The following is a 26,289-nucleotide window of genomic DNA, read 5'->3' as shown; positions in this document are numbered from 1 at the left end:
ACCATCTTTACCCTTTCTCTGTTTCTTTATTTGTATTAATTCTGAGCAAGAGGAAGAAAAACTCGCCAAATCTGTTTAAAAATATGTGAATAACAATTATTATTTATTCAAGCAGAAAGACATGTGACTTTCTAAAGTAACTTGTGTATGTGTGCGTGCATACGTGTGCTCTTAGTGGGGGGGTGCTGTTGCAAGAAGAAATATCTTAAAAACTTTACATTTGCTAATTCTTTTCACCTTCTGTTTTCACTGTAGTGACCTGCGGATTAGACAGTGCATAATAGGAAATACCTTTGTTCTGAGAGAAGACTTCATGTTATTGATGATATCTGATAAGTTTATAAGCTCAGTATCTAAGAAGTTATTCTCCTAGTAATAGGGTAACTGGTTTGCCCAGTTTATGCATATTGCCCTGTCATAATTATTAATAGTTCCTTTTTCACTCTTAAAAGTACCTTGTTTTACTAATTTATGATTACTCTATACAGTAGTCGATTTACTCATGATCACTATACCCAGTAAAATGGCTTTGATCAAGCCCAGTGGTTTAAAATGTTACTGTATAAGATAGATTTTTAAATTGCTGGTTGTTTTGAATATGGATAAAACGAGGATAAAAACACCTGTCTTATACATATCATTTCCGGATGCTATGTTGATTAGGCTTCTAAAACAAAGAGACAAAACCAGAAAAATATTTTTTTCTTGAAATTGTTCATATTAAAGAAGAAACATCTTTTTAAGTATTCTTCTAAAAATAAAAGATAGCACCAAAGTATAAAAACTTCCTGGTGGAATAGTTTGACTTAGAGGACTCTGATCCTTCCTGCTAGACAGAAAGCAAGAGGTTCACTCTCTGGAGCTTTATTCCTCACTCCCACAACCAATAAAATGGTTAATCTTGCTGTCTAGTCCCCAACACAGTGGCCAGGTTCACAGCCCAGTATTCCTACAATGTTGCCCATTGTGCACACATAGATTTCTATTAATTTTTTATTTCTTTGCTTTTGCCAGTTTGTTAGATATCTTCTGGGTTAGGGCCTTGCCCATGAGAGAAAGAAAAAACCTAAACAAATTTGAAATAATGCACAGGACACAATAAATAAAAAATAATCAGGATCACCTTCTTAGACAAAAAGATTATATTCATTAAATTATAATAGAATGCAATCAGAGGTAGATGAAAAAATAGCTTTTAAGGAATGTGTTTTGTTAGAATAGAAAAAGTGGAAGCATTGTGAGATCAATAAAAGGAAATCTCCCTAAAAGTAAGAGACAGAGCTGGAAATTTAAAATAAGGGTCTTAAAAAATATCTATCTAGTCAGGCACTATAGCCTACACCGTAATCCCAGTGGTTTAGGAGTCTGAGGCAGGAGGATTATGAGTTCAAGTTCAACATAGCAAGGCCCTAGCAACTAAGCAAGACCCTATCTCAAAATTAAAAATAAAAAGTACAGGGAATGTAGCTCAGTGGCAAAGCATTTCTGAGTTCAACCTGCAGTACCTGCCTCACTGCAAAAAAAAAAAAAAAAAAAAGTAAGAGATTAAAATAATAATAGAAAATTTCCTCAAATTAAAAAGGATCGACCTCCTGATTATAAGTGGTTTCCTACAGAAGTCAGTAAATTTAATGAATAAATACATGCAATCCTCTTACTACAAAGTCATATCATTATGCATTGTGGAGTTCCACTTATCTGGTATAAAGAAAAGTTCCTGAAAGTTTCTAGAGCAAAATGAAAGTCAGAGAAACAGGACTTAACAATGATGTAGAAATTCTCAGCAACATTAGGAACTATAAGGTAAGGTGGAACCACATTCTTGAAAATTCTGAGAGAAAATTACCAACTTGGAATTCAACTTCTACACAAAACAGTGAAACAAAAGGGAAAAGTATTATTTTCATACATACAAGGTTGATCAGTGAAATGTGTTTTCCTATGAGTAATAGAAAATTCATTAAATGCCAGGCCTGGTGGCACTTCCCTGTAATCCCAGCTCCTCAGGAGACTGAGGCAGGAGGGTGACTCTTCTCAAAATAAAAATAAAAAGAGTTCAGTGTGTAGCTCAGTGTAAGTGACCCTGGGTTCATCCCCAGTCTGGGAGAGGGGTGGGGAGTAAAGAAAAGCCATTAAACAGTACTTAAGCAATTATAGAATTATTTCTCTCACAGAATAAGAAATCCAGAGGTAGACCATCTGGCATTGATGTAGTGATTCAACAGTTATACCAAAGCCCCTGAGTTCATTCTTTTGTTATGCTCTCTTTTAAATATGAAGCTATAGCCTCATGCTGGCAAGTTGTATGAAGTACCTCAAACATAATTCCTTTGTTCCAGGTAGGAAAAGAAAGAAAGAAGCAAAGCAAAATGTGCCCAGCAAACTCTGTGTGGGATTCTGCACGCATTTATTTCATTGACTAGAACCGTGAAACCTGGCTTTGGTAGAGTCTGGGAAAGCAAGTATTTAGCTTTTCCAGTCTTCATGTAGTACACTGGGGAAGGGGTTTGAAAATAGCTATTGGATCATGCAGTTAGTGGTGTCTACTTCACAAGATAATAAAAATGACAGAATTCTTACACAGTTTTTCTTGGGAAGTTAGTACACCTTATAAACTAATAAAAACAAGTAAAAGCAGCAAGAAAGGAAACATGGGAGCTGGGAAAAAGAAGATCCAACACAGGAAAGCAACAAAGGGGCATCCCAAGATGACACTTGCACAGTGAACCTAATGAGTATCCAGTTCACACTATAGCAGGAGAACAAAAATAGACCTTTTTTCCTTACAAAAATGAGGTTTGTAGATCCTCAGCTGCTGCAGCTACCACTGCAACTATGGCCTCTGGCAGCAGTGGCCTGGGCACTATTTGCCTGCTGTCATGCACCTTCCTGCTGCAACAGAATTTAATTTGGCATTGTTCCTCTACAGCTTCCCAGAAACATCTCTGTGTCGATAAAAATTCAAAGGTTGTTTGCCAGGGTTTCACTGGTAAGCAGGGCACCTTTCATAGCCAGCAGGCATTGGACTATGGCACTAAACTCATTGGAGGAACCACTCCAGAGACAGGAGGCTGGATCCTTCTGGGCTTACCTGTCTTTAATACTGCAAAGGAGGCCAAAGAACAGATAGTAGCTATAGCTTCTGTCATTTATGTCCCTCTTCCTTTGCTGTTGTGGCCATTGATGAAGCTGTTGAGGTAGAAGTGTTCTTGGTTATGTACATTACTGAAGGTATTCCACAACAGGACATGGCACGGATCAAGCACAAACTGCTGCACCAGAAAAGACAAGGCTAATTGGGCCAAACTGCCCTGGAGTCATCAATCCTGGAGAATGCAAAATTGGTATCATGCCTGGCCATACTCATAAGAAAGGAAGAATTGGTATTGTGTCCAGATCTGGCATCCTGACTTATGAAGCAGTTCACCAAACAACATAAGCTGGACTGGGGCAGTCTTTTTGTGTTGGCCTTGGAAGTGATCCTTTAATGGAACCAATTTTATTGACTGCCTTGAAATCTTTCTGAATGATTGAGCCACAGAAGGATCATATTGATTGGTGAAATTGATGGTTAATGCAGAAGAAAATGCTACAGAATGATTGGAGTAATTATTGCTGGAGGAAAAGATGGAGCTAAAAAGAAGATTGCTACCCTTTAGAGTGCAGGAGTTGTGGGCAGCATGTCTCCTGCACAGCTGGGCACCACCATCTACATCAGATTTGAAAAGAGGAAGATGCTATGAAAGAAAAAACAAAAAGGTCCTAAAACTGTGGAATGAATCATGGTAGACTTTTGAACCATTGGCAGTTTACTTCTGTTGTCACTGATTGTCAGCCTGGTCTTTCAGCACGACAGGAAGCCAAAGTAAAGTTTAGAATGTCCTAGACTGAGATATTTCACCTGTTGTATAACAGAGACAGCCAATAAATCTACCCTTTGATTTGGAAAAAAAATAAGATTTATAGAAAAAGGTAGACTCAAAAGATATGCTTAAACTTTTGGAATAAAAAACTGTTAATAGGTAAATAGCATTGTCTGAGGAAAAACTAGAGATAGGAACTCAAAAGAAAAAGCAAACAAAAAAATTTCCAAGAAAGGGGCCATCATCACAGTAAATTTTTTGACTGTACAAGTGAATAGTATTTCTCTAACCATAATGATGCAAAAAACCAGTAAAATTTAGTAGATCTTTGTCTACTAAAACAGGAAGTCATTAGGTGATGTCTAAAATAGTAACTTAAGCATATATGATTTAGAAATATGGACCTAAATGGCTAGTAGCATTACTTAAGCTGTTTAAAATTGTCATATTTTTTCATTTATTTTCTGTTGCCATAGGATAGTGTGGAGGCATATGATATAATCTTTGACTTCTTCTGGCTTTTAAGAGTTACTTTAGATTCCCAGCATCAAAAAGAGAGAGACCAAGGGGCTGTTTTTTATTTTTATATTTTTAAATTTTGCATTAAAATAACTAGGAGGAGAGTGGTAAGACTCCTACAATTCTGATATAGCTCTCCCTAAAAAAGATAGTGAACATAGTAATTGATGGGACAAATGTGCTGGCTCAGTGTTAGACCAGGAGTGCAGCTGTGAAACAAGGAGATCATAATATTTCAAAGTGATGATAGAATAAGTAGTAGTTAATACTCTGATCAATAATAATGACTACTCTTTATTTAGACCCTATTGTATGCCAGAATATCTCAAATTGTTGGTGTTATTTGCAAGTTAGGAAACATTGAAATCATTCAGGTTACGTATTCAGCATTACACAATGAGAACTAAAATTTAGAAGTTTAGAATGTAGGGCTGGGGAGATAGCTCAGTTGGTAAAGTGCTTGCCTTACAAGCATAGGCGCTGGATTCGATCCCCAGCACCACAAAAAAAAAAAAAAAAGAAAAAGAAAAAAAAAGAAGTTTAGAATGTAGTGCAAAGAAGGTATTTTTGCTGCCATACTGAAGTGTATTTTTCAAGATTAGAAAAACCTGATAATAGTGAAAATGACAGAATAGTAGTTTAAAAATCTGTAATAAGTAGACTTTAATGATTATCATTTGAAAAAATTTTAAATGAGTTATAATTAGGTAGCAATTTGCAAAATTGTTTATTTGAATACTTCAGCCATAGTTATAACTAGTTTTAGGGCTAACAAAGTATGGTAAGCATTCTTTTTTTGTTTTCCGGTTTTTGTTCTGCTTCTATAAGTAACGATATTGTCAAGAATTTGAAAAATATAGAATGATACCAACAGAAATTATCAGACCATCCAAGATAAACTATTAAAATTTTGGCATATTGGCATAATTTTGGAAGGAGTTATTTATTGTATAAAATCTTAAAATTTTTGTCTTATGCTATTTTAAAATTTATATTAAATGGTACATTCTGGTTTTATTACCATGAACCAGAGTTATTAGAAGAAAAGAAAGTGGACTCATTCCCTAATTACTATTATAATCACCTTTTATAAAATCAGAATCACGTAGGGCTGGGGAGATAGCTCAGTTGGTAGAGTGCTTGCCTTGCAAGTACAAGGCCCTGGGTTTGATCCCCAACACTGCAAAAAAAAAAAAAAAAAAAAAAAATCAGAATCACCATTTTTTCCGTGCAGTATTCAATTTTTAATTGATTTAGGGTGAGCTTCACCACAATGTAAATAAGTTAATTCATTAATAGTATTTCCTGATTGTCTGCTAGTGTCTAGTTTTGTCTCTTATTCCCTCCTTTCCCACATAGTTCATTGTCTTCTATGTGGCTAGTGTTATTTCAGGCACTTGGGATTCAACTGTGGACCTGGGGAATAAGATTTTCTCAGAGGGTTTACATTCTTATGGAAAGAAACCTACAGTGGTATTTTAAGTACCGTGAAGAAAATAATTGGGTGCTATGGTAATGAGTAACATGTGAGTTCCTATTTAGATAGAGTAGGTTAGTAAATCATGTCTGAGGAGGTACTCTTTAAGTAGAAAATGAGGAAGAACCACATGAAGAACTGAGAGCAAAGTTCCTGAGGCAGAAAAGAAGTTGACATATTCCAGAAACAGATGGGCTGGTGCAAATTGAGGAATGTGGGTAAAAAATAAGATTAGAGATATGAGAGACTGTATACATGCAAAAAAATTTGTTCTTCTTCTGAGTAAAATAGAAAGTGCTAGAAAACTTTAATGTCAGTATATTGATCTGATTTGGTTTGAAAATATCACTGTTATATAGGTATACATTTTCCAAGTGGTTGATTTTGACAGTATTTCATTGAGTTGCATTGTTCAAAGGCTATGTGTATAATGGGTATTATACAGAAGATTTTTATGGCAGAGTTGAGCATCTGGTTAGAACTAATTGGAAAATTTCCCCCCCCTAAAACTGTTACAACTATACTTGGAATTAAGGAATTTCAGTGGCTCTGTCGATATATTAGAATGAAACTGAAATTACTTTCGTTTTTCTGTTTTCCTTTATTTTTTTCTTTTCATTTCTATCTCCCTGCTTTTCTGTTTTCCTTCTGTTCCCTCCTGCTCTCTTCTCCTTTACCCCTTTCTTTCTTCCTCTCCCCTTTCTATCTCCTAGAGGATTCTAGTGTGTGCTGGGGATTGAGAACCACCATTCTAGCTTTACGGGGCCTATTTAAGTTATCAGAACTATGATAAATTGTATTGTTCCAGGGCCTGTTAGTTGAATCACTTTAGGCAAATTACCTAAGGTCTCAGCTTTTGTTTCTGCATTTGTAAATTACCAGAATTATATTTTAAGGAAAATAATGTGCCTGCTCATGGCTTCTCTATGAGTGGAGATGGATTAACCCTTGAGTTTGGGCTGCTATTATGGTTGCATGCCTCAGTTTTCTCAAGAGTATATCAGTACTACCCTCAGGTAATACTGATCTATCCAGTGACTATCAAGTCATGTCAGTTTTGCTTCACTAGTTTGAACATCTTTGCTTATTTGGTCTGACTCTAGTCATTCTCTCCTTGTATACTCCATATCTTCCCCAACCCATTCTCCATACTGTAAGCAGAATATATCTTTTCTGTATTACCCATTAAGAATAGAACCATATGTCTTCACATTTATTTAACAGATATTTTTAGCTAACTGCTAGATGCCAGACAATAAACTAATCAGCACTAGGAATGCAGCTTGGTAAAGGGGCTCTATTTTCAAGGAGTTTGTGGTTATGTATGGGGAGGTAAAGGAAGTAAATTGACCTTATCTTTTGATGAGTGGTAATTAAGATAAGAAAATATCTTTTAAAAAATACACACCTAGTGATTTTTCTTTCTTGCTTCAAATTGTTTAATCATCTGTGCTTGCCTTTAGGATTAAGTTTAAACTCAGCCTGACTCAGTTATGATAGGCCCCAACTTAGTTCTCCAGCCCCATTCTTGGTTTCTCCATCTTCTCTTCTACCAACTCTTTTCTTCATGGTCACTGAATATTAAATCTTTATAGATGGGACACTTTTTCTTGCTTTTGGACTTTCCCCCATTCAGTTCCTTCACATCTTTCCCTCCCACCTTTAGAACCTAGCTAAGCTAACTGGTGCTCTCTTCTCTTAGTTTGTAGATAGCTGTCTTCTTAAATTCAGGTTAGAAATTCAAGTATATGACTCTAGCCATAATGGTTAACACAATCATTGGTATCATCTGGCATTATAATCTTGACTCTGTTTTTAAAAGCTGTGACAAACTTTGGGTAAATATACATACTTTATTCAGGATTTCCTAGAGAGGATTCATTCTTTTCAGTACTCTAAGTCTCCCAAAAAGCATACTGAATTCAGTTAGACTACTCAGAAAACCTCATATTAAAACTATGGTGTATTGTTCTTCCATAGAATTATTTTTACTTCACTTTAAAAAGTATGTTTACACTTTATTTGATCCTACTAGATTACAACTTACTTTGTAAGGCATTGAAAGTTCTTTTAAGTATAAAGCAGTATTGGCACACAACTGTAATATCAGCAACTCAGGAAGCTGAGGCAGGAGGATCATGAGTTCAAAGCCAGCCTCAGTAATAGCCAGGCGCTAAGAAATTCATTGAGACCCTGTCTCTAAATAAAATACAAAATAGGGCTGAGCATATGGCTCAGTGGTTGAGTGCCCCTGAGTTTAATCCCTAGTACCATTAAAAGAAAAAAAGGAGGGCCCTCTGAGGATTTTCATTTAAATAGGGACTCAGCCACCCCACCCAGACACATACAAAAAAAAAAAAAAAAAAAAAAAGAATGAAGCAGTATACTATTTAAATTCCTATGTTATTAAATATTCTTAGAAAATACCAGTTTTATCCATTATGTAGTTGCTCTGTAGTTTATTTAACCATTCTATTGTTTATTAACAGTTCTTCTAAATCTTTTTTACTATATTTAATTATCATAATTTGAGATGGACTTAACATTTAATTACTGTGCTTATGACTCACTAATGTGGATTATTTGATTAAAACTATGTTTACAATGTGTGTTGCAAATTGTTGTTAGATATCATAGGAGAAATTTCTTTGAACTATTGAGATCACCAATTAGAGATATCTGTAATTGTTGCTTTTAATGATTTTGTATAGTCAAATACTGTAAAATCTTAAATCATTGCTCTTTATAATTATTTAAATGTATTATCAGATTTAGTATCTTACCATATGAAAAAACTTCAACTCCAATTTTTTAAGAGTATAATAATTTTCTGCTTCCCTCAGAAGGAAATTATAATTTAAATCAGTGGACTTAGCAACTATTTAGAAATAAGAATTTATTAGCATTGCATCTAACGCATACATAATTACATCAGAATTCAGCATATCTAATTTGGGTTTATCTCTAAGTTTTGGCAATATGACTGTGAACACAAAGGGTTTAGCAGGCTCCCTGCATGTAAGCTCTGTATTTAATAATAATTATGTTTAGAAGATGATCTGTCACAATACCAGAGTTTTATGATTTGCTATAGAAACTGTTTCATAGTAGAAGTACTTTCTCTTATCTGTATTCATTCAAGGTAAACAAATGTGGAGTTTTCACCATTTGCCAGATGCTAATGGAATTGAGAGGGAAAAGCTTTACAGTTTAACACTCCGATGAGACTCTCAGGAGTCAGGTTGGTGAGAAAAAAAAAAAAAAAAAAGATTTATTTAAAGCGAACTTAGAGGAAAATAGAGATCCTTTTCTTTCTTAAATAACCATTTTTGTGGACTCAGGGATACAAAAAGCCTTTTTAAAAGAAGAGAAACCTTACTTGGTTGTGTCTGCCTGTAATCCCAGCTACTTGGAGGTTGAGGCAGGATGATTGCAAGTCTGAGGTCAGTCTCTGCAATGTAGTAAGACACCCTGTGTCAAATAAAAAATAAAAAGGGATGGAGTTTTAGTTTAGTGGTGTAATGCCCCTAGGTTCAATCCTTAATACTGGGGGGAACAAAACAGTGGAATGAAGGTAGTAACTATATGTAGATTTAGCTAGGCTGTGTTAATCCAAGAGCATGTCAAACTTAAATTCCATGACATCTGCTCAGCCATGAGGAAGTAAGAGCAGTTTTCAGGAAGTTAGGATGCAGAAAAGTATTTTTCAGGAAGTTGTTTATAAATTCAGGGGATCCTGTTTCACTAAGTCAAGCACTCTTGCAACCTGATCCCTGTTCTGTAATAGTTACATGTTTCCTTACTCTTTAAATATCTTGAATTCTGTTAATTCTTTTTCTGTACTTGCCATTGTTTATTCCATTTCGTTCTAATCATTGTAGCAGATTGGTGTAGTTGAAGGAATAGAGAATTGAGAATCAAATGATTTGGCCTCTGTTCATCTGGGTCTGCTGGTTATCCCTTTGCAACTTTGGCAAATTTATGTAATTTCTCTGAACCTGATTATTCATCTGAAGATGAGGGGATTGGACCAGTTGATCTTAAGACTTCATCTAGCTCCATCCAGTACTTTGACAAAATTTCATCCCCTTCTTCTTTTAGGCTGTAAAATTCATATGAGGGCTATGTGAATTACATCTGCAAGGTCTGATATATCTATAAATATATTTTCATGAAAATCTTAAAGGCAACATCTTTTTTAAATTTTGGCCCTGGGAATGTACTTACTGACATTTTTAAAAACCATCATAATGTGTCCTTATGTTTTTTGACCCTTTTAGACTTTTAGCAATTAACTAAGACTAAGTTATAAGTATAGAGAAGACTTTGAAACTAATGATTTGCTATAATTAATATATAGCTGCACTAGGAATGATAGTATTTATTTTCGATGTAACCTTGCTTCTTTGCTCTCTTCAGTATCTTTCATATTTGGTATGTTATCTTTGATAAAAACAAATTCTCTCAAAATCATTAGTAATAGTAATTTTCCCTAATTTTTCTCTTCTGTCCTTTTAGTATAGAAGCTTTATATTGTTTATATTGTTAATATATAATTTTAAATTATTTGATAGTAAATGTGAATGAATTAGTTCATCTATAAAAACAGACATTCAAGAACACTAAAGACAGCTTTGAAAATGAAAGATGATGAGGTAATACTAGCATTACCAGATATTTATAAAGCTGCATTATGGAACAACATAAAAATATCCCCAATATGTATGAGAATTTAGTATATGGTAAAGTTGTCATTTCCAATCAGAGAGGGAAAGTATATTATATAGTAAATGATATAAACCTTAAGAGCTGGCATTTTAAAAAAGGAAAATTTGGATCCCTGTTTGTATATCAAAGAAAATTCCAAGTATACGTGAATAAAATTATAATACAAATTTTTAAAATAATCTAGGATTAGGAATAGATATTTTCAAACATGCCATAAAACCCAGAAATCATAGAGATTATTTGATATTTAGCAAATCAATAAGATTATATATAAATACTTAAATACCAAATAGTAAATGACCAACTATCAGCTAAGATAAAGCTTAGGGTCTTACTGTAAACAACAACTCTTAGAAATGAGTCAAAAAGGGATAATCGTCTAGTAGGACAAATGGCTTGAATAAACATTTCCCCCCAAAAAAAATTCAGTTAACGAGGAAATTTACTTCAGTAAAGATGCTCCACTGCATTCATAATTTAAAATAAAAATTAAAAGATCACTCATGAATGTTGGTATGGTTATGAGAAAGCAGACATTCTCTTACACTCTGGATGAGTGCAGTCTTTTTTTGAGAATACCTTTTGTCTATTAAAATATAAAAGATAGGGCTGGGGAGATAGCTCAGTCAGTAGAGTGCTTGCCTTGCAAGCATCAAGGCCCTGAGTTCATATCCCCAGCACCCAAAAAAAAAAAAAAAAAAAAAAATATATATATATATATATATATATATATATAAATAAAAAAAGATATATACTCCTTAAAAAAGAGCACTTTTTCCCTAGGAATTCCTCTTATGTACTTCACAGCTACATTTAAACAGTAAATAAATAAAGATGTACAGACATTTATTGCAGTACCATTTGCAAGAGGAAAAAGTCTGGAGACAACATTTAATTGTCCATCAGTTAGATAAATTGTGGTTGACCCATTCAATGAGATTAATTCTTTGTAGCTTAATACAAATGAGGTAGATCAGTAAATACAATATTGTTGAATGTCAAAAGCTAGTTACAGTTTTATAAAAAAAATAAATGATGAGTGGTAGAAACCCAGGTTTAAGTAAAATAATACAAGTTTTAAACTAGAATTGTTGCTAGAGCTTAATAAGGTCGTAGCAAACATTTAAAATATCCCAAATTTAGAAGATAAGAATGTGGCAACATTGTTATTTGCCCACCCCTTGGTCCTTTCTTATTAAACAAACCATAATTTTGTTTAAAGGCAAATTGGCCAGTCCCAGAGGAGGAATCATGATTAGTTTAAACTAGTCATTATTACCTTTTTGCAGATTATTATTTTTTTTAATTTCCCTTTTTTATTTTCATTTATTTATTTTTAAAGATTTATTTTTATTGTAAACAAAATGGGATACATGTTGTTTCTCTATTTGTACATGGAGTAAAGGCATACCATTTGTGTAATCATATATTTACATAGTCTAATGCTGTTTGATTCATTCTGTTATTTTTCCCTCCCCCCACCCCTCACACCCCTTTTTTCCCTCTGTACAGTCCCTCCTTCCTCCATTCTTGCCCCCTCCCACTCCCATTATGTGTCATCATCTACTTATCAGTGAGATCATTCTTCCTTTGGTTTTTTTGAGATTGGCTTATCTCACTTAGCATGATATTCTCCAGTTTCATCCATTTGCCTGCAAATGCCATAATTTTATTCTTCTTTATGGCTGAGTAATATTCCATTGTATATATATACCACAGTTTCTTTATCCATTCGTCAGTTGAAGGACATCTAGGTTGATTCCACAATCTGGCTATTGTGAATTGAGTAGCTATGAACATTGATGTGGCTGTATCTCTGTAGTATGCTGATTTTAAGTCTTTTGGGTATAGTCCGAGGAGTGGGATAGCTGGGTCAAATGGTAGTTCCATTCCAAGTTTTCTAAGGAATCTCCACACTGCTTTCCAGAGTGGCTGCACTAATTTGCAACCCCACCAGCAATGTATAATGTACCTTTTTCCCCACATCCTCTCCAACACCTATTGTTGCTTGTATTCTTGAAAATCGGCATTCTAATTGGGGTGAGATGATATCTTAGGGTAGTTTTGATTTGCATTTCTCTTATTACTAAAGATGGTGAACATTTTTTTATATATCTGTTGATTGCTTGTAGATCTTCTTCTGTGAAGTGTCTGTTCATTTCCTTAGCCCATTTGTTGATTGGGTTATTTGTATTCTTGGTGTAGAGTTTTTTGAGTTCTTTATATATTCTGGAAATCAGTGCTCTATCTGAAGTATGAGTGACAAAGGTTTTCTCCGACTCTGTAGGCTCTCTCTTCACATTGCTGATAGTTTCCTTCACTGAGAGAAACTTTTTAGTTTGAATCTATCCCAGTTATTGATTCTTGCTTTTATTTCTTGTGCTATGGGAGTCCTGTTAAGAAAGTCTATGGCCATACTACCAAAAGTGCTATACAGATTCAATTAAAATCCCAATTGACGTCCCTCACAGAAATAGAGCAAGAAAACATGAAATTCATCTGGAAGAATAAGAAACCCAGAATAGCTAAAGCAATCCTTAGCAGGAACAGCGAAGGTGGGGATATTGCAATACCAGACCTTCAACTATACTACAAAGCAATAGTAACAAAAACAGCATGGTATTGGCACCAAAATAGACAGGTAGATCAATGGAACAGAATAGAGGACTTGGACACAAACCCAAATAAATACAATTTTCTCATACTATACAAAGGGGCCAAAAATATGCAATGGAGAAAAGATAGCCTCTTCAATAAATGGTGCTGGGAAAACTGGAAATCCACATGCAGCAGAATGAACCTAAACCCTATCTCTCACCCTGCACAAAACTCAACTCAAAATGGATCAAGGACCTCGGAATCAGACCAGAGACCCTTCATCTTATAGAAGAAAATGTAGGTCTAAATCTTCAACATGTCGGCCCAGGATCAGTCTTCCCTTTTTTATTAATGAGAAGGTCCTGTGGTTTCAAGTCTTGATGCAACACCATTCTTCTGTGGCAATAAGTTAATCCATGTAGAATTTGGTATAGAAACATCAGATACTCAAGGACCAGAGTCAAAGATTTATCTGTGTAAATGATATCTTGTAAGATTACTATGTTTGCATGTTTTAAATTCTTTAAGAGTGAAACTTCTCTTTTAGCTGTACTTGGTGTGCCTTCTTTGTGTTCCAAACAGAATTTCCACCAAAATCTGTCAGTTTACTTTTTCCTTTATAAAGTATTACATATGTACCCTTTCCAAGTTTTTCTAATTTGATGTAGGTTTCTGATTTCCCAAGCCCCATTTCTGACTCCATTGAGATCCATCTATGTTTATGATTTCTGAGACAAACACCTGTCGGTGACTGGACTTCATCAGATGACTTCCAGAAGATTGGTCAATCTCAACATCTGATCCCATTTTTAGATATTTGTGATCAATATCTCCTTGGGGATGGCCAGATCCGCAGTCGAAGAGGTCGCAGCGCCAGCCCCCGACTCCATGTCCCGGTTGAACAGAGCCTGGTCCTGCTCTGCACCGCTGCTGCCACTCAGTGCCACCATCTTATAAACCCAGATTATTTCTTTACATCTTTCCCATGTGACCTAGTTATGGCCAGTGAGACATAGAAAACTCAGCTGGAGGGGCTGGGGAGATAGCTCAGTTGGTAGAGTGCTTGCCTTGTAAGCTCAAGGCCCTGGGTTTGTTCCCCAGCACCCCCCAAAAAAAAAGAAAGAAAAAGAAAACTCAGCTGGAGGATTTTGGAGAGAGAAAGTCCTTTCTAATGAAAATGGAGCTAGAAGAGCCCTTTCCATCCCTGCCTTAGGTGTTTTATATAAGGATATGATGTTTAGAGCTGATACTGGCAACTTTCAGAAATGAGGGGAGGAGAAATCCAAGATAGTTGCAGAGATGTTAACCTAGTACCATGATTTAGTTGAACTGTTGAGACAGTCCTAAAACTGTGTTTGCAAAATTTTGTTACATGAACTAATTAATCCACTGTTAGATTTCCTATGACTTTTATGTGAAGATAACCTAATAAATAGAGAATATATGGAGAATTGTTTTTATTAAATTTCTTATTTCTGTGATAGTTCCAAAGCTTGTTCTTTTCCTGTGTTGTAGCTAAAGCAATTAATAATAAATGTGCGCTTTTAACCATGAAGCAAAAATAGGGGTGAGTAGTTCATGAATTAATGCAATAATGTGCCTTTCTCTGGAATCGAAAAGACTTCAAAAATACGACTATGTTTATCCCCCATCTAAGATTTCCTGATAAGTTGAAAATTCTGGCAACCACCCTCATTGACTTATTGGGTAAACCAAGGAATGAGAAAATAAAAATGTGATTCAGACTGTCAGATAAAATATTTTTTACTTCCCCTTTTAGTTTTCCTATTTTAAGTTTTGAAGGTACTGAAGAAGAAATAGGGAAGTTGGAGGATTATCATTGTAATCTCTCAGACAATTTCTAAAAATAACAGATTGGAAGTGATAATTTGTTGTGTAATTCTCATCTTGTTTTTTCAGACAAGTGTCCTTTCAAAATGTGTTCATGATTAACATATGATCTCATTTACTCATCTTCTTGATTAATTTTTCTTTGAGTCAGTTTGTAAAGACTCTTAAGATTCTTGGCATTGAGTGAAGCTTTTTGGCATTTGAGTCCAGAAGCCTTTAGGGTCATGTGTGTTGTAAATTTGTCCTTTTCTCCTCTTCTCCCCCACCCATTAGAAACTACTAAATTGAAGGTTGTATTAGTTGTGACATGTTAAAATGACAGCTTATTTCTTTGTTTTGGCCTTTAGGTCTTTTTGGTTGTTGATAATGCCATTTTTATTGAACCAATTATTATAATTATGTATGTAACATAATATACATAATTAGTTAAAATTCATACAATGTAGAATGCTATAAAATACTTCTGTCAACGTGAACTAACACAGACTGTTAATTCCGTTACCCAAAATCAAAACTGCAGAAATAAAAATGAGAGGCAGGCTAGATTTCAGAAACTCATTTTAAAGGAGTCTGAAAGCCATTTCTCCCTCAACTTACATTGAGTTAATTCTCGTCCCTTCACTATAGAAACAAGTAGCAGTAGCCTGTCCCACTAGTGTCAAAATACAAAGAGCAGTACGTTATGGCCTCACAGAAACTCTGTTGGAGTTCAGAATTGATACAGACATGAACTGATATCTGCTCTCAGTAGTTTATTTTTTCCTGTCTTCCTCTTTCAAGTCCAGGAGACTGCTGTTTGCTTCCCCCAAAGATTTCAAAAGTATGAAACCCTTACATGGGGGCATGATAGTATGCAGAAGTGATTAACTGGTTCTTTGTGCCTGGGCTTTACTACCCTATGGCTTTTCCCTTCCATTTCCCTTAAACTTACTGATACTGATGCCAGTTTAAGCCTAGCCTTAGAGTCCTCACAGGTGTATCTTATTAGAAGGAAGAGCTGATGTCCTGAAAAATATTACTACACAGACCAACATAACTAGACAAGTATCTCAAAATAAATAAGTTTATAATATGTGTGATATAAAGCAGAGTTATTAGAATTAGATGAACCAAGAATTTTAAATAAAGATAATTGCCTTTCAGCCAGAATCTCCATCTTCCAGTAGTTTGCTGAAATGAGGAGCACAAAGGACAGGTTCCTGACACATATTCTCTAGGCATTATAGAAGACATGGAGTTGTTCCTTTGGTCACATACATGTGAATCTGTATGATAACTGATACTGTAGACCTCAAGGGAATGGGTACTATTCAAAAAGGAATGGGTACATGGTAACAAATGTTATCATGGCAAAACTGAGTTTACAGCATTATTCAACATTCTGTTGGCAGCACTGAATGCTGTGGCCCACACCTGTGATCCCAGTGACTCGGGAGACTGAGGCAGAAAGATCACAAATTTGAGGCCAACCTGGGAAACTTAGGGAGACCTTGTCTCAAAAATAAAGAGGGCTAGGGGTGTAGCTTAATGGTAAAGTACCCTCAGGTTCAATCCCCAGTACCAAAACAAACCAAAATACCCAAACACATTCTTTTGGCATTGTTGTAAGCAAATTGGGACAAGAATTTTGCCAAGAGAATTAATTTGTGTATTAAGCATATCAAGCACTCTAAAGAGCCAGGACATGGTCCTGAAATGCATGAAGGAAAATGATCAGAAGCACCAGCCTGCTTTCTCAGAGAAGCAAACTTCGTGAGGACTGATGGAAAGGAGCCTGAGCTGCTAGAATCAATTCCCTATGAATTCATAGCATGATTAAAACAAACAAACAAAAAACCTCTGAGCTGTAAAAAACAAAACAAAATATGTTCAGTATACTTAAAGCTATCAGGGAATATATGCTACAATCATAATATAAAATAAGATTTTAAAATCCATAAGACAACCATATCGATATAGAAATGAAAATAATTGAAATAAAGAAAACAATACATATAAGCAGGGTGAGTGAATTAATCACTTGAAAAATTAGAATGAACACTCTTCCAAAAAGAAGTAGGGAAAAAATAAAGAGAAAATACGAAAAAATGACCAGGTGTGGTGACGCACACCTGTAATCCCCGCTACTCAGGAGACTGAGTCAGGAGGATCGCAAGTTTGAGGCCAGCATAGACAACTCACTGAGGCCCTGTCTCAAGATAAAATGGTCTGGGATGTAGCTCAGTAATAGAGTACTTATTGGAGGCCATGGGTTTGATCCCCAGCACTGCCACCAGAAGAAAGAAAGAAAGATATGGAGAATAGTTGTACACACGCCAACATCTTAAAAGGATTTTGAGTTGGAGAGAAAAATAAAAATTTTAAGAAGACAAAAGAAATAAAAAACAAATGAAAAAAGGAGGTAAATTTTCCAGAATTCAAAAAAGATGAAGGTTTCAGGTTGTGAAAGAGTTCATGGTATACCAGATAAGACAATTAAGGAAAAATGCATACTTAGGCATTTTAAGGCAAAATTAAGAATATCAAAGAAAAAAACCCCCAAAAGATTTCTGAGAGAAAGGACATGGGTGTATGGGACAAGAAGGTAGATATATATCAGATAGTTTAACAGCAGTACTAAGTGGAAGAACACAGTAAAATTAAAAACTACCCAAGAAAAACAACAAACCAAGAAATTTAAATCCTAACTTTCAGATATGAGAGCGAATTAAAATATTCTCAGGTATATTTGCCTCAGAAAGTGTGCCATATAAATGACTCACATTGGAAACTCATTTGGAAGGAGGACTCCATGAAAAATAAATAGGAATGTTAGAAGTCTGTGATAAATGCTGATCAAAATTTATTGTTGCCTGAAGAAAAACGCTAGGACCAAAATTCAAAGTCATGAAACCATAATGGCAAAGAGAGTTGCCTCACACTCCTCTTGTTTTTTGTAGTTGGTGAAATTTTTCCATGTTTTATCTCTGGTGCATTGGCCTTTTTCTTGACAGGTTTCTCTTGTCAGTATGAGCTCAACTTGTATATTTTAAGATTGTTGAAAATTTCTTACCTCCTGATGATATACTGTCTTCTGGTGCTGTTTTTTCCTTTTGGGCATAAATGTCTTCTGCTCATTCACTGGGGTGCAGGAAAGAAGGGAAGTACTGTTCATGTTGAGTTTGTTTTCTGAAACCAGAAGGTCCAACCTTTAAATTTTATAAACAGCTTCTATTAGTAAAAATTCAAGAGTCTAAAATGCCTGCTAGTGCTAGACATAATTCTTATATATGTATGAAATGTTTTATAAATACAGTTTTTTAAAAAGTATTTTTAGGTATAGATGGACACAATACCTTTCATTTTATTTATTTATATGTGGTGCTGAAGATTGAACACAGTGCCTCACACATGCCAGGCAAGTTCTCTACTACTGAGCTACAGCTACAGCCCAAAACTATACTTTTATATGTAGGTTTCGTTTTACATTTTTGTTTTCTTTAACGAGATTCATAAAATATCCATTTAAAAGTGAAGAATGGATTTTTTCCTTCTGTTTACAAAGGAAGGTAACAATTTATTGTAAAATAGAAATGGACATATAATAGTTTCTTAGAAACCTAGATTGCTTTTGAAAGTAGATAAGGAAACTTCACTTTGTTTTTACTGAAATGTCTTTTGAATCATTACTGCAGAATGGGTGGAAGTAAGAATTAAAATTAAGTGCAGTTTGTAATTTAGGCAAAAGGCCATGAATATAGTTATATTCATTATTAAATTTGAACTATCCCCCACCCCCATTTTTAGGAACGTTTTAGGTGTAAATTTTCATTATTTTTAAAGAAAAAAATTAAAATTCTTTAAGCTTTAAAACATATTGCCTAGTTTTAGTTTTGTTAACTCTAATGCCAGCAAATTTACTTTGAAACATATTTTTAGTGACAGTAAAACTGTCTTAAGCCCATCTAAATAGCAACATTTCAGATATTAATTAAAAATATTCTTCATGAAAAATTTGAGAGGATGTGTGGGAATTTTTCACTCACTTATTACCCAGATAGATTTTTTTGTCTTTATTTTGGGTTGGACTTTTTTTTTCTTCTTACAATTATAAAAGCATTCTATATTGGAAAAAAATAGTACTTATATAATAGAAACTGAAAGTACCTTAAGACCACTCCTTCCCAGATAATGATTATTTATAACTTAGTGTATGTTCTTTTTAATTTTTTTTTATTCACATGCAACATTTTATATGTAAACATTTTCTTATATTTGGGGGATTGCGATTTTGCCTTTGAGTAGTCTTAGAGAAATTTTGATTGATTTATTGATTGATTGATTGCAGTGCTGGGTCGAACCCAGGGCCTTCTGCATGCTAGGCAAGCATTCTACCACTGAGCCATATCCCTTGCCCAAGAAAAATGCTTTGATACCTATAAAATATTTGGTAAAAAATGTTTACTCTTGTTTTTCACAAATTTGTGCTCCAATCTTGGTCTCTTAATCCCAGTCCACAGACTTTTTGTACTTAAGATATAACATCTGTTCTTCTTATACTGAGTGATTTCCATTTGGTGGGAATTGTTTACTGCTACTTCCTTACTTCTTGATTCAAGTCTATTCCATTGCAATTGCAATTGCCTAAATACTCTGGCCTTAACTATCCATGGCTACTATTGCTAGGAGCTTTTATCCTAATACTCCTCTGAGTCTTATCACAACAGAAAATGTCACCTTCAAAAGTCCCAATAAACTACCTAGATTAACTTTGAATTTTAGATAAGAAAATAGACACTAAAATTTTCTAGCATGAAATTACGTAGTTAATTGGGAATTGTAGACTAAACCAAGATTTCCTGCTTTCATTCCCTTTTGTTTCTTATACTAATTGGTATTTAAGTTCTTTAAAAACCCATTAAGCACACAGATCTGTTTTTTGTGTCAGGAGCAAAGGTAACTTGGAAATGACTTATAAATAGTATAATGTTGCAAACATTTTAAGAACTCTGATGTTGTACTGTCAAAAATAACATTTTCAAGAAAATTAACCATTTCTTCCACACCCTGAGGAATTGAATTAGTATTTGGAAAGATTAAAAATTTACTGGCTTGAAATCATTTTGAGACAGTGAAGCCAATATGAATGCAGTGGTTTATTATAGACTATAATTTGACATTATTAACTTTGAAGAACAACATCTTTTAGTGCCTAGTGTATTAATTAGCTATGTCTTATGTGTTCCTGTGTCACTCTAACTCTAGCACAAAATTAGTAATAGAACACAAACAACAAAACATGGATAAACTGGACTTCATCAGAATTTAACATCTTTGAGCTTCAAAGAATGCCATCAAGGCAGCCAGGCACCATAGTGCACACCTGTCATCTGAATGACTAGGGAGGCTAAGGCAGGAGAATCTCAGGTTTCAGGCCAGTCTCAGCAATTTAGTGAGGCCCTAAGCAACTTTTTGAAAGCCTGTCTGAAAATAAAAAGTAAAAAGAGCTGGGGATGTGGTTCTGTGTCAGTATCCCTGAGTTCAATCCCAAGTACTATAAATGAAAGAGACAGATATACAAACAAGAAAATGCAAATACAACCCAAGGAATGGGAGAGAATTTTTTGCAAATCATATCCAGTGTTTATAAAGAACTTATGACTCAGTACTAAAAAAAAAAAAAAGAAAATGACAGACATAGGAAGAGATGCTTAGCATGCTTACTCATTAGGAAGTACAGATGAAAACTCTTGATAAAATGCTACTTCACACACACTAAGATAATTATACTATGAAAGACAGACAATAGCCAGGCACAGTGGTACACACCTGTAATCTGGTGGCTCAGGAGGCTGAGGCAAGAGGATCCCAAGTTCAAATTCAGTCTCAGCAACTAAGCGAAGTCCTCTTTCTAAATAAAAAAAATAAATAAAATATAAAATTTAAAAGGACTGGGGATGTGACTTGGTGGTTAAGCACCCCTGGGTTTAATTCCTGTTACCAAAAAATAATAAAAGTGTCAATAAGGATATGGAAAAATTGGAGCCTTCATAAGTTAATTGTAGGTATGTAAAATGGTGTAGGCATGGGGAGATGGAAAATGGCTGTTAATTAGGTTACAGGGTTTCTTTTTGCAATCATAAAAATATTCTAAAATTTCAAATGATTTCACATCATTTCACAGTGATGTGATAATTTGAAATATACCAAAGTGTCTATATTAAATGCATAAATTGTATGGTATGTGAATTATATCTGTTTTTTAAAGCCATAAAAAAACTTCAGTAGATAATAGCATTGAATATATAACTTGTAGGCAAAATCAACAATATGTAGCATAAGAGTTGAATTAGATATAAAAGATGAAAGAAATGTAGAGTTTGCAGTATACTTTGAGGTAAAAACAGTTTTTAATAATACCTAATAGTATAGCTTTATAAACATGGTAGTCTTAGCTTTGGGTATTATAAACCTACCCACTGCCTCTGTTTTTCAAAGCAATCCTTGTCATTTTCTCTTCTGCCACTAAGTTTTTTCTCGGCAGAATTTGATATTATATAAAATGAAGTGTGTAAAATTTGATTTTATACTTTTCTACACTCTTACTTGCCCCTTTTCAGCCCAATGTTTCTTTAATCTCTTCTCTTTGATGGCATCCTCCCCACTATACCATTTTACAGAATTTGGATTTTCTTTCTCCATTAATTTCCATTCCTCTCTAAAATTTCTGTTCCTTCAGTGGGTCTTTAGGTAGGAGTTCTAAGGTAAGCAGTTTGTTGCATAGGTACTTACTTAACCACTGAAATTATGGTCTGAGAGTTGAGGTTGTTAAGATTAGATCAGTATAAATAAAAATAAATACAAATATATGTGCATACAAATTATGCATTATGTTTTATGTGTGCCTATAATTTTGTGATATGTACCCTGTGGACTAAATTTGGACAGTCTTCAAAATGTCCCAAATTTATTGAATAGGAATGTAAAAGGACCCATGGGTTTAAAATAAACTAGGAAGAAATCAGTAATTTGACTCTACAAAATTAGAGTAAGTATCAGCTCAGTCATAGTGGCACACACCTGTAATCCCAGCGACTTGGGAGGCTGAAGCAGGAGGATTACAAGCTTGATGCCAGCCTCAGCAATTTAGCAAGATCCACAAAACTTAGCCATACCCTGTCTCAATGTAAAAAAAGGACTGGGGATGTTGCTCAATGATAAAGCACCCCTGGATTTAATCCCCAGTACCAGGAAAAAAAAAAGAAAGAAAGAAAGAAAAAGAATCAAGATCAATATAGCCAGCATCTCCTGCCTTCATATTCTAGATTGATTTAAGTATTTTTCTTCAATCTGATATTTGTTTAGCTTTTTGAGAATTTGACAGTTGTTCATGGTTAAAAGAAATGTAGTATCAAAGAAGTGACATTATTTTATATCATGGCAATTATGTTGTGAAATTACTGAGACCATAAAATGTATAGACTATATATATAAATTACATTTCAACTAATGTAAGTAAGAAAAATTTGCATTTGCCACATCAGTGTTTTATAAATTACTTGATAATATAGAATGATCGTAACTTATTTAATTGATTTCTTAGAAAAATAAAACATTTTTTAACTGGGGAGTTAAAGATACTCAGGAAAACAAATTGACATACCTTAGAATAAAAAATTCTAACTTTTTGTTGGAAATGATTGTCTGTCATGAACAGATACTTTGAACGATCCTGACCTTATTAAATAAACCTACATCTCATTTTTGGTCTAAGTTTTTTTTCCCTAGGTCAAAATTTGAATTTTTTGTCTCTACTTTTAAATTAGAACTGATCCAGATAATAAGTTAATTAAAGCATTATCTTTCCTATTTCAGATTAAAACGATTACATTGTATAACTCTCCCCTTCCTCTAACTCCATTCATTTATTCTTTCAAGAAATAATTGAGTAACTATTACATGTCAGGCACTATCCTAGGCACTGGGAACAAAATAGTGAACAAAACAACCTCTGCCCTTGTGGAGTTTACATCCAGAGCAGGGAAAAGGCAATTAGCCATCTCCTACTGTTTAATAAAACAGATTATGTCTTTCAGTAGAAGATAAGTACTGTAGATACACAGAACAGGATAAAGATGTATAATATTTTAAATAGTACTAATCTGTGTGACATGAATGTTGTCATCTCTCTTTTTTTTTTTTTCCAATTTATAGTTCCAATGACAGGATTTACACAGAGAGCAACTATTGATCCAGAACTGAATGAAATACATGTCTTATCTGGACTCAGCAAAGACAAGGAAAAAAGGGAAGAGAATGTCAGAAATTCATTCTGGATTTATGACATTGTGAGGAATAGTTGGTAAGCAACTCTTAACTCTGCTGCAATCCCAGTGGTATATTTATGTGAGGTTGTTTATTCAAAAGATGAGAGAAACGTATGTTAATTTGTGACATTGTTCATTTAATTGTCTTTTTTTTTTTTTTTTTTTTTTTGTGGTACTGGGGATCGAACTCAGGGCCTTGTGCTTGCGAGACAAGCACTCTACCAGCTGAGCTATCTCCCCATCCCTTAATTGTCCATATTTTTTAAAAGTCAATATTTTTTAAAGTCAGTATCATAGATAAAATCAGTGTCTTTGTATACATTGGTGTTGAGTGATTGGAATTCTGTTTTGTTCAATTAGTAGATAGCTCCTGGTCAGGGAGTCAGTAGAATTATATTTTAGTCCGCTACAAAATAAATACGTGAACTTGAGAACAATGCTTTTTTTTATAGATTTTTTTTTCATTTTTAAAAATTTGTTCTTATTAGTTATACCTATCAGTAGAATACACTTTGACACATCATACATAAATGGAGTATAATTTCTCATTTTTCTGGTTATAAATGAAGTAGAGTCACACCAGTCATGTAGTTATATAGGTACATAGGGTAATAATATCTGATTCATTCTACTACCCTTCTTCCCCCTCATCTCCCCTCCCCTCCCTTCACTCCCCTCTACCTAATTCAAAGTAACTGTATTTTCCCTTACCACCCCCCCTCCCCCCTTATTGTGAATTAGCATCTGAATATCAGAGAACCATTTGACCTTTGGTTTTTTGGGATTGGCTTATTTCAGTTAGCACGATATTCTTCATCTCCAACCATTTACTGGCAAATGCCATAATTTTGTTCTTCTTTAAGGCTGAGTAGTATTCCATTTTGTATATATATATATATATATGCCACATTTTCTTTATCCATTCATCTGTGTAGGACACCTAGGTTAGTTCCATAGGTTAGCTGTTGTGAGTTGAGCTGCTGTAAACATTGATGTGGCTTCATAACTGTAATACTCTGATTTTAAGTCCTTTGAGTATAAACTGAAGAGAGGGATAGCTGGGTCAAATGGTAGTTCCATTCCAAATTTTATGAGGAGTCTCCATACTGCTTTACATAATGGTTACACCGATTTGCAGTCCCACCACCAATGTATGAGTGTACCTTTTTCCCCACATCCTCGCCAATATATTGTTGCCTATACTCTTGATAATTACCATTCTGACTAGAATGACACAAAATCTTAGAGTACTTTTGGTTTGCATTTCCCTAATTGCTAGAGATGTTGAACATTTTTTCATATATTTGTTGATTGATTGCATTTCCTTTTCTATGAAGTGTCTGTTCAGTTCCTTAGCCCATTTATTGTTTGGGTTATTGTTTTTTTTGGTATTAAGTTTTTTGAGTTCTTTACATATCCTGGAGATTAATGCTTTATCTGAGGTGCATCTGGTAAAGATTTTCTCCCATTCTGTAGACTCTCTCTTCACATTATTGTTTCCTTTGCTGTGAAGAAGCTTTTTAGTTTGATACCATCCCATTTATTGATTCTTGATTTTACTTCTTGTGCTGTAGGGGTCTTGTTAAGGAAGTCAGATCCTAGGCCAACATAGTGAAGATTTGGGCCTACTTTTTCTTCTACTAGGCACAGGGTCTCTGTTCTAATGTCTAAGTCTTGATCTACTTTGAGTTGAGTTTTGTACAGGGTGAAAGATAGGGGTTAAATTTCAGTTTGTTACATATTGATATCCAATTTTCCCAGCACCATTTGTTGAATAAGCTGTTTTTTCTCCAGTGAGTGTTTTTGGCACCTTTGTCTAGTATGAGATAACCACATATATGTGGGTTTGTCTCTGTGTCTTCTATTCTGTACCATTGGTCTACATATCTGTTTTGGTGCCAGCACATACTATTTTTGTTAATATGACTGTAATATTGTTTGATGCCTCCTGCTTTACTCTTCTTGCTCAGGATTGCCCTGGCTATTTTGGGTCTCTTATTTTTCCAAATGAATTTCATGATTGCTTTTTATAGTTCTATGAAGAATGTCATTGGGATTTTGATATAAATTGCATTAAATCTGTACAATGCTTTTGGTAGTATAACCATTTAGACAATATTGATTCTGCCTATTCAGGAACATGGGAGATCTTTCTAAAGTCGTCTTCATTTTCTTTCTTGCTTGCTTTAGGCTTCTATAGTTTTCCTTGTAGAGGTCTTTCACCTCTTTGGTTAGATTGATTCCCAAGTATTTTATTTCATTTTATTTTTTTGAGGAGGCTATTGCAAATGGGGTAGTTTTCCTAATTTTCTCTTTCAGTAGATTCATCAGTGAAAGAACATTGCTTTTTAAAATGTTCCCAGGCCTTAGTTTTTATAAAATGTAAACGTTTTTCTAGAGTAGATTAAGGACACTATTACTTAGCATTTCCAGACCAGGACCCTAAGAATCTCACAAAACTGGTTCTGCACAGTTTGTTTTGGGAAATATTGACCTAGATGATCCAGCTGTCACATTCTGTGGTGGCACTAGAAGTGAATATTCTACAGAACAGAAGCACTTCAAAGAATGTCATCCATTCAGTAATGGATACTCAGAAACTAAGGAATTTATTGTTTTCTTAGTTTATTTGTAAAGGATGTTTATTTATAATCAGAATGAAAGCAGTGTACTGGGAGTCTTTTTATTGTGAATAATAAACAGGATTGCATCCCTTTCAACCTTCAGTTCGAGCCTTCATATGTGCTGTTTGTGTTCCACAGCATGAGATGGATTGTTCTAAAGTGAACTATTTGATGGCTAGTAAAAGAACTTTAGAACTCAGTTCTAACAAATTCATATTATTTTGTAAGAGTTACCAGAACTATAAGCTTTGATGTAAACAAATGTATAATTTGTTTTTTGTTGGTTATTGGACACTGAAAATTAATTTGCTTGTTATAGTTGT

The 26,289-nt window shown here is 34.4% G+C and overlaps 1 protein-coding gene, 1 long non-coding RNA gene and 1 pseudogene across 10 annotated transcripts in view; 2 read left to right on the top strand and 1 right to left on the bottom strand.

Moving 5' to 3' along the window:
* MKLN1 (muskelin 1) overlaps positions 1-26,289 on the top strand; it is a 322,083-nt gene that overhangs the window by 259,822 nt on the left and 35,972 nt on the right. For all 8 annotated transcript variants that reach the window (XM_079150174.1, XM_079150175.1, XM_079150170.1 and 5 more), the window contains one exon: positions 23,230-23,377. In XM_079150174.1, the coding sequence (XP_079006300.1) occupies positions 23,230-23,377 (148 nt within the window). The remainder of the gene's footprint in view (positions 1-23,229; positions 23,378-26,289) is intronic.
* Positions 1-26,289, bottom strand: part of LOC306667537 — a 146,278-nt gene that overhangs the window by 94,506 nt on the left and 25,483 nt on the right. The window lies entirely within an intron of this gene.
* Positions 220-8,058, top strand: LOC306667519 (succinate--CoA ligase [ADP/GDP-forming] subunit alpha, mitochondrial-like; annotated as a pseudogene). Its single transcript has one exon. The product of its transcript is annotated as a succinate--CoA ligase [ADP/GDP-forming] subunit alpha, mitochondrial-like (transcript).

This window comes from Sciurus vulgaris (genome assembly GCF_902686455.1).
Source record: "Sciurus vulgaris genome assembly, chromosome: 8".
NCBI lineage: Eukaryota > Metazoa > Chordata > Mammalia > Rodentia > Sciuridae > Sciurus > Sciurus vulgaris.
Note: the sequence above shows the minus strand (reverse complement) of the source record. Positions and strands in the feature narration are given on the sequence as shown.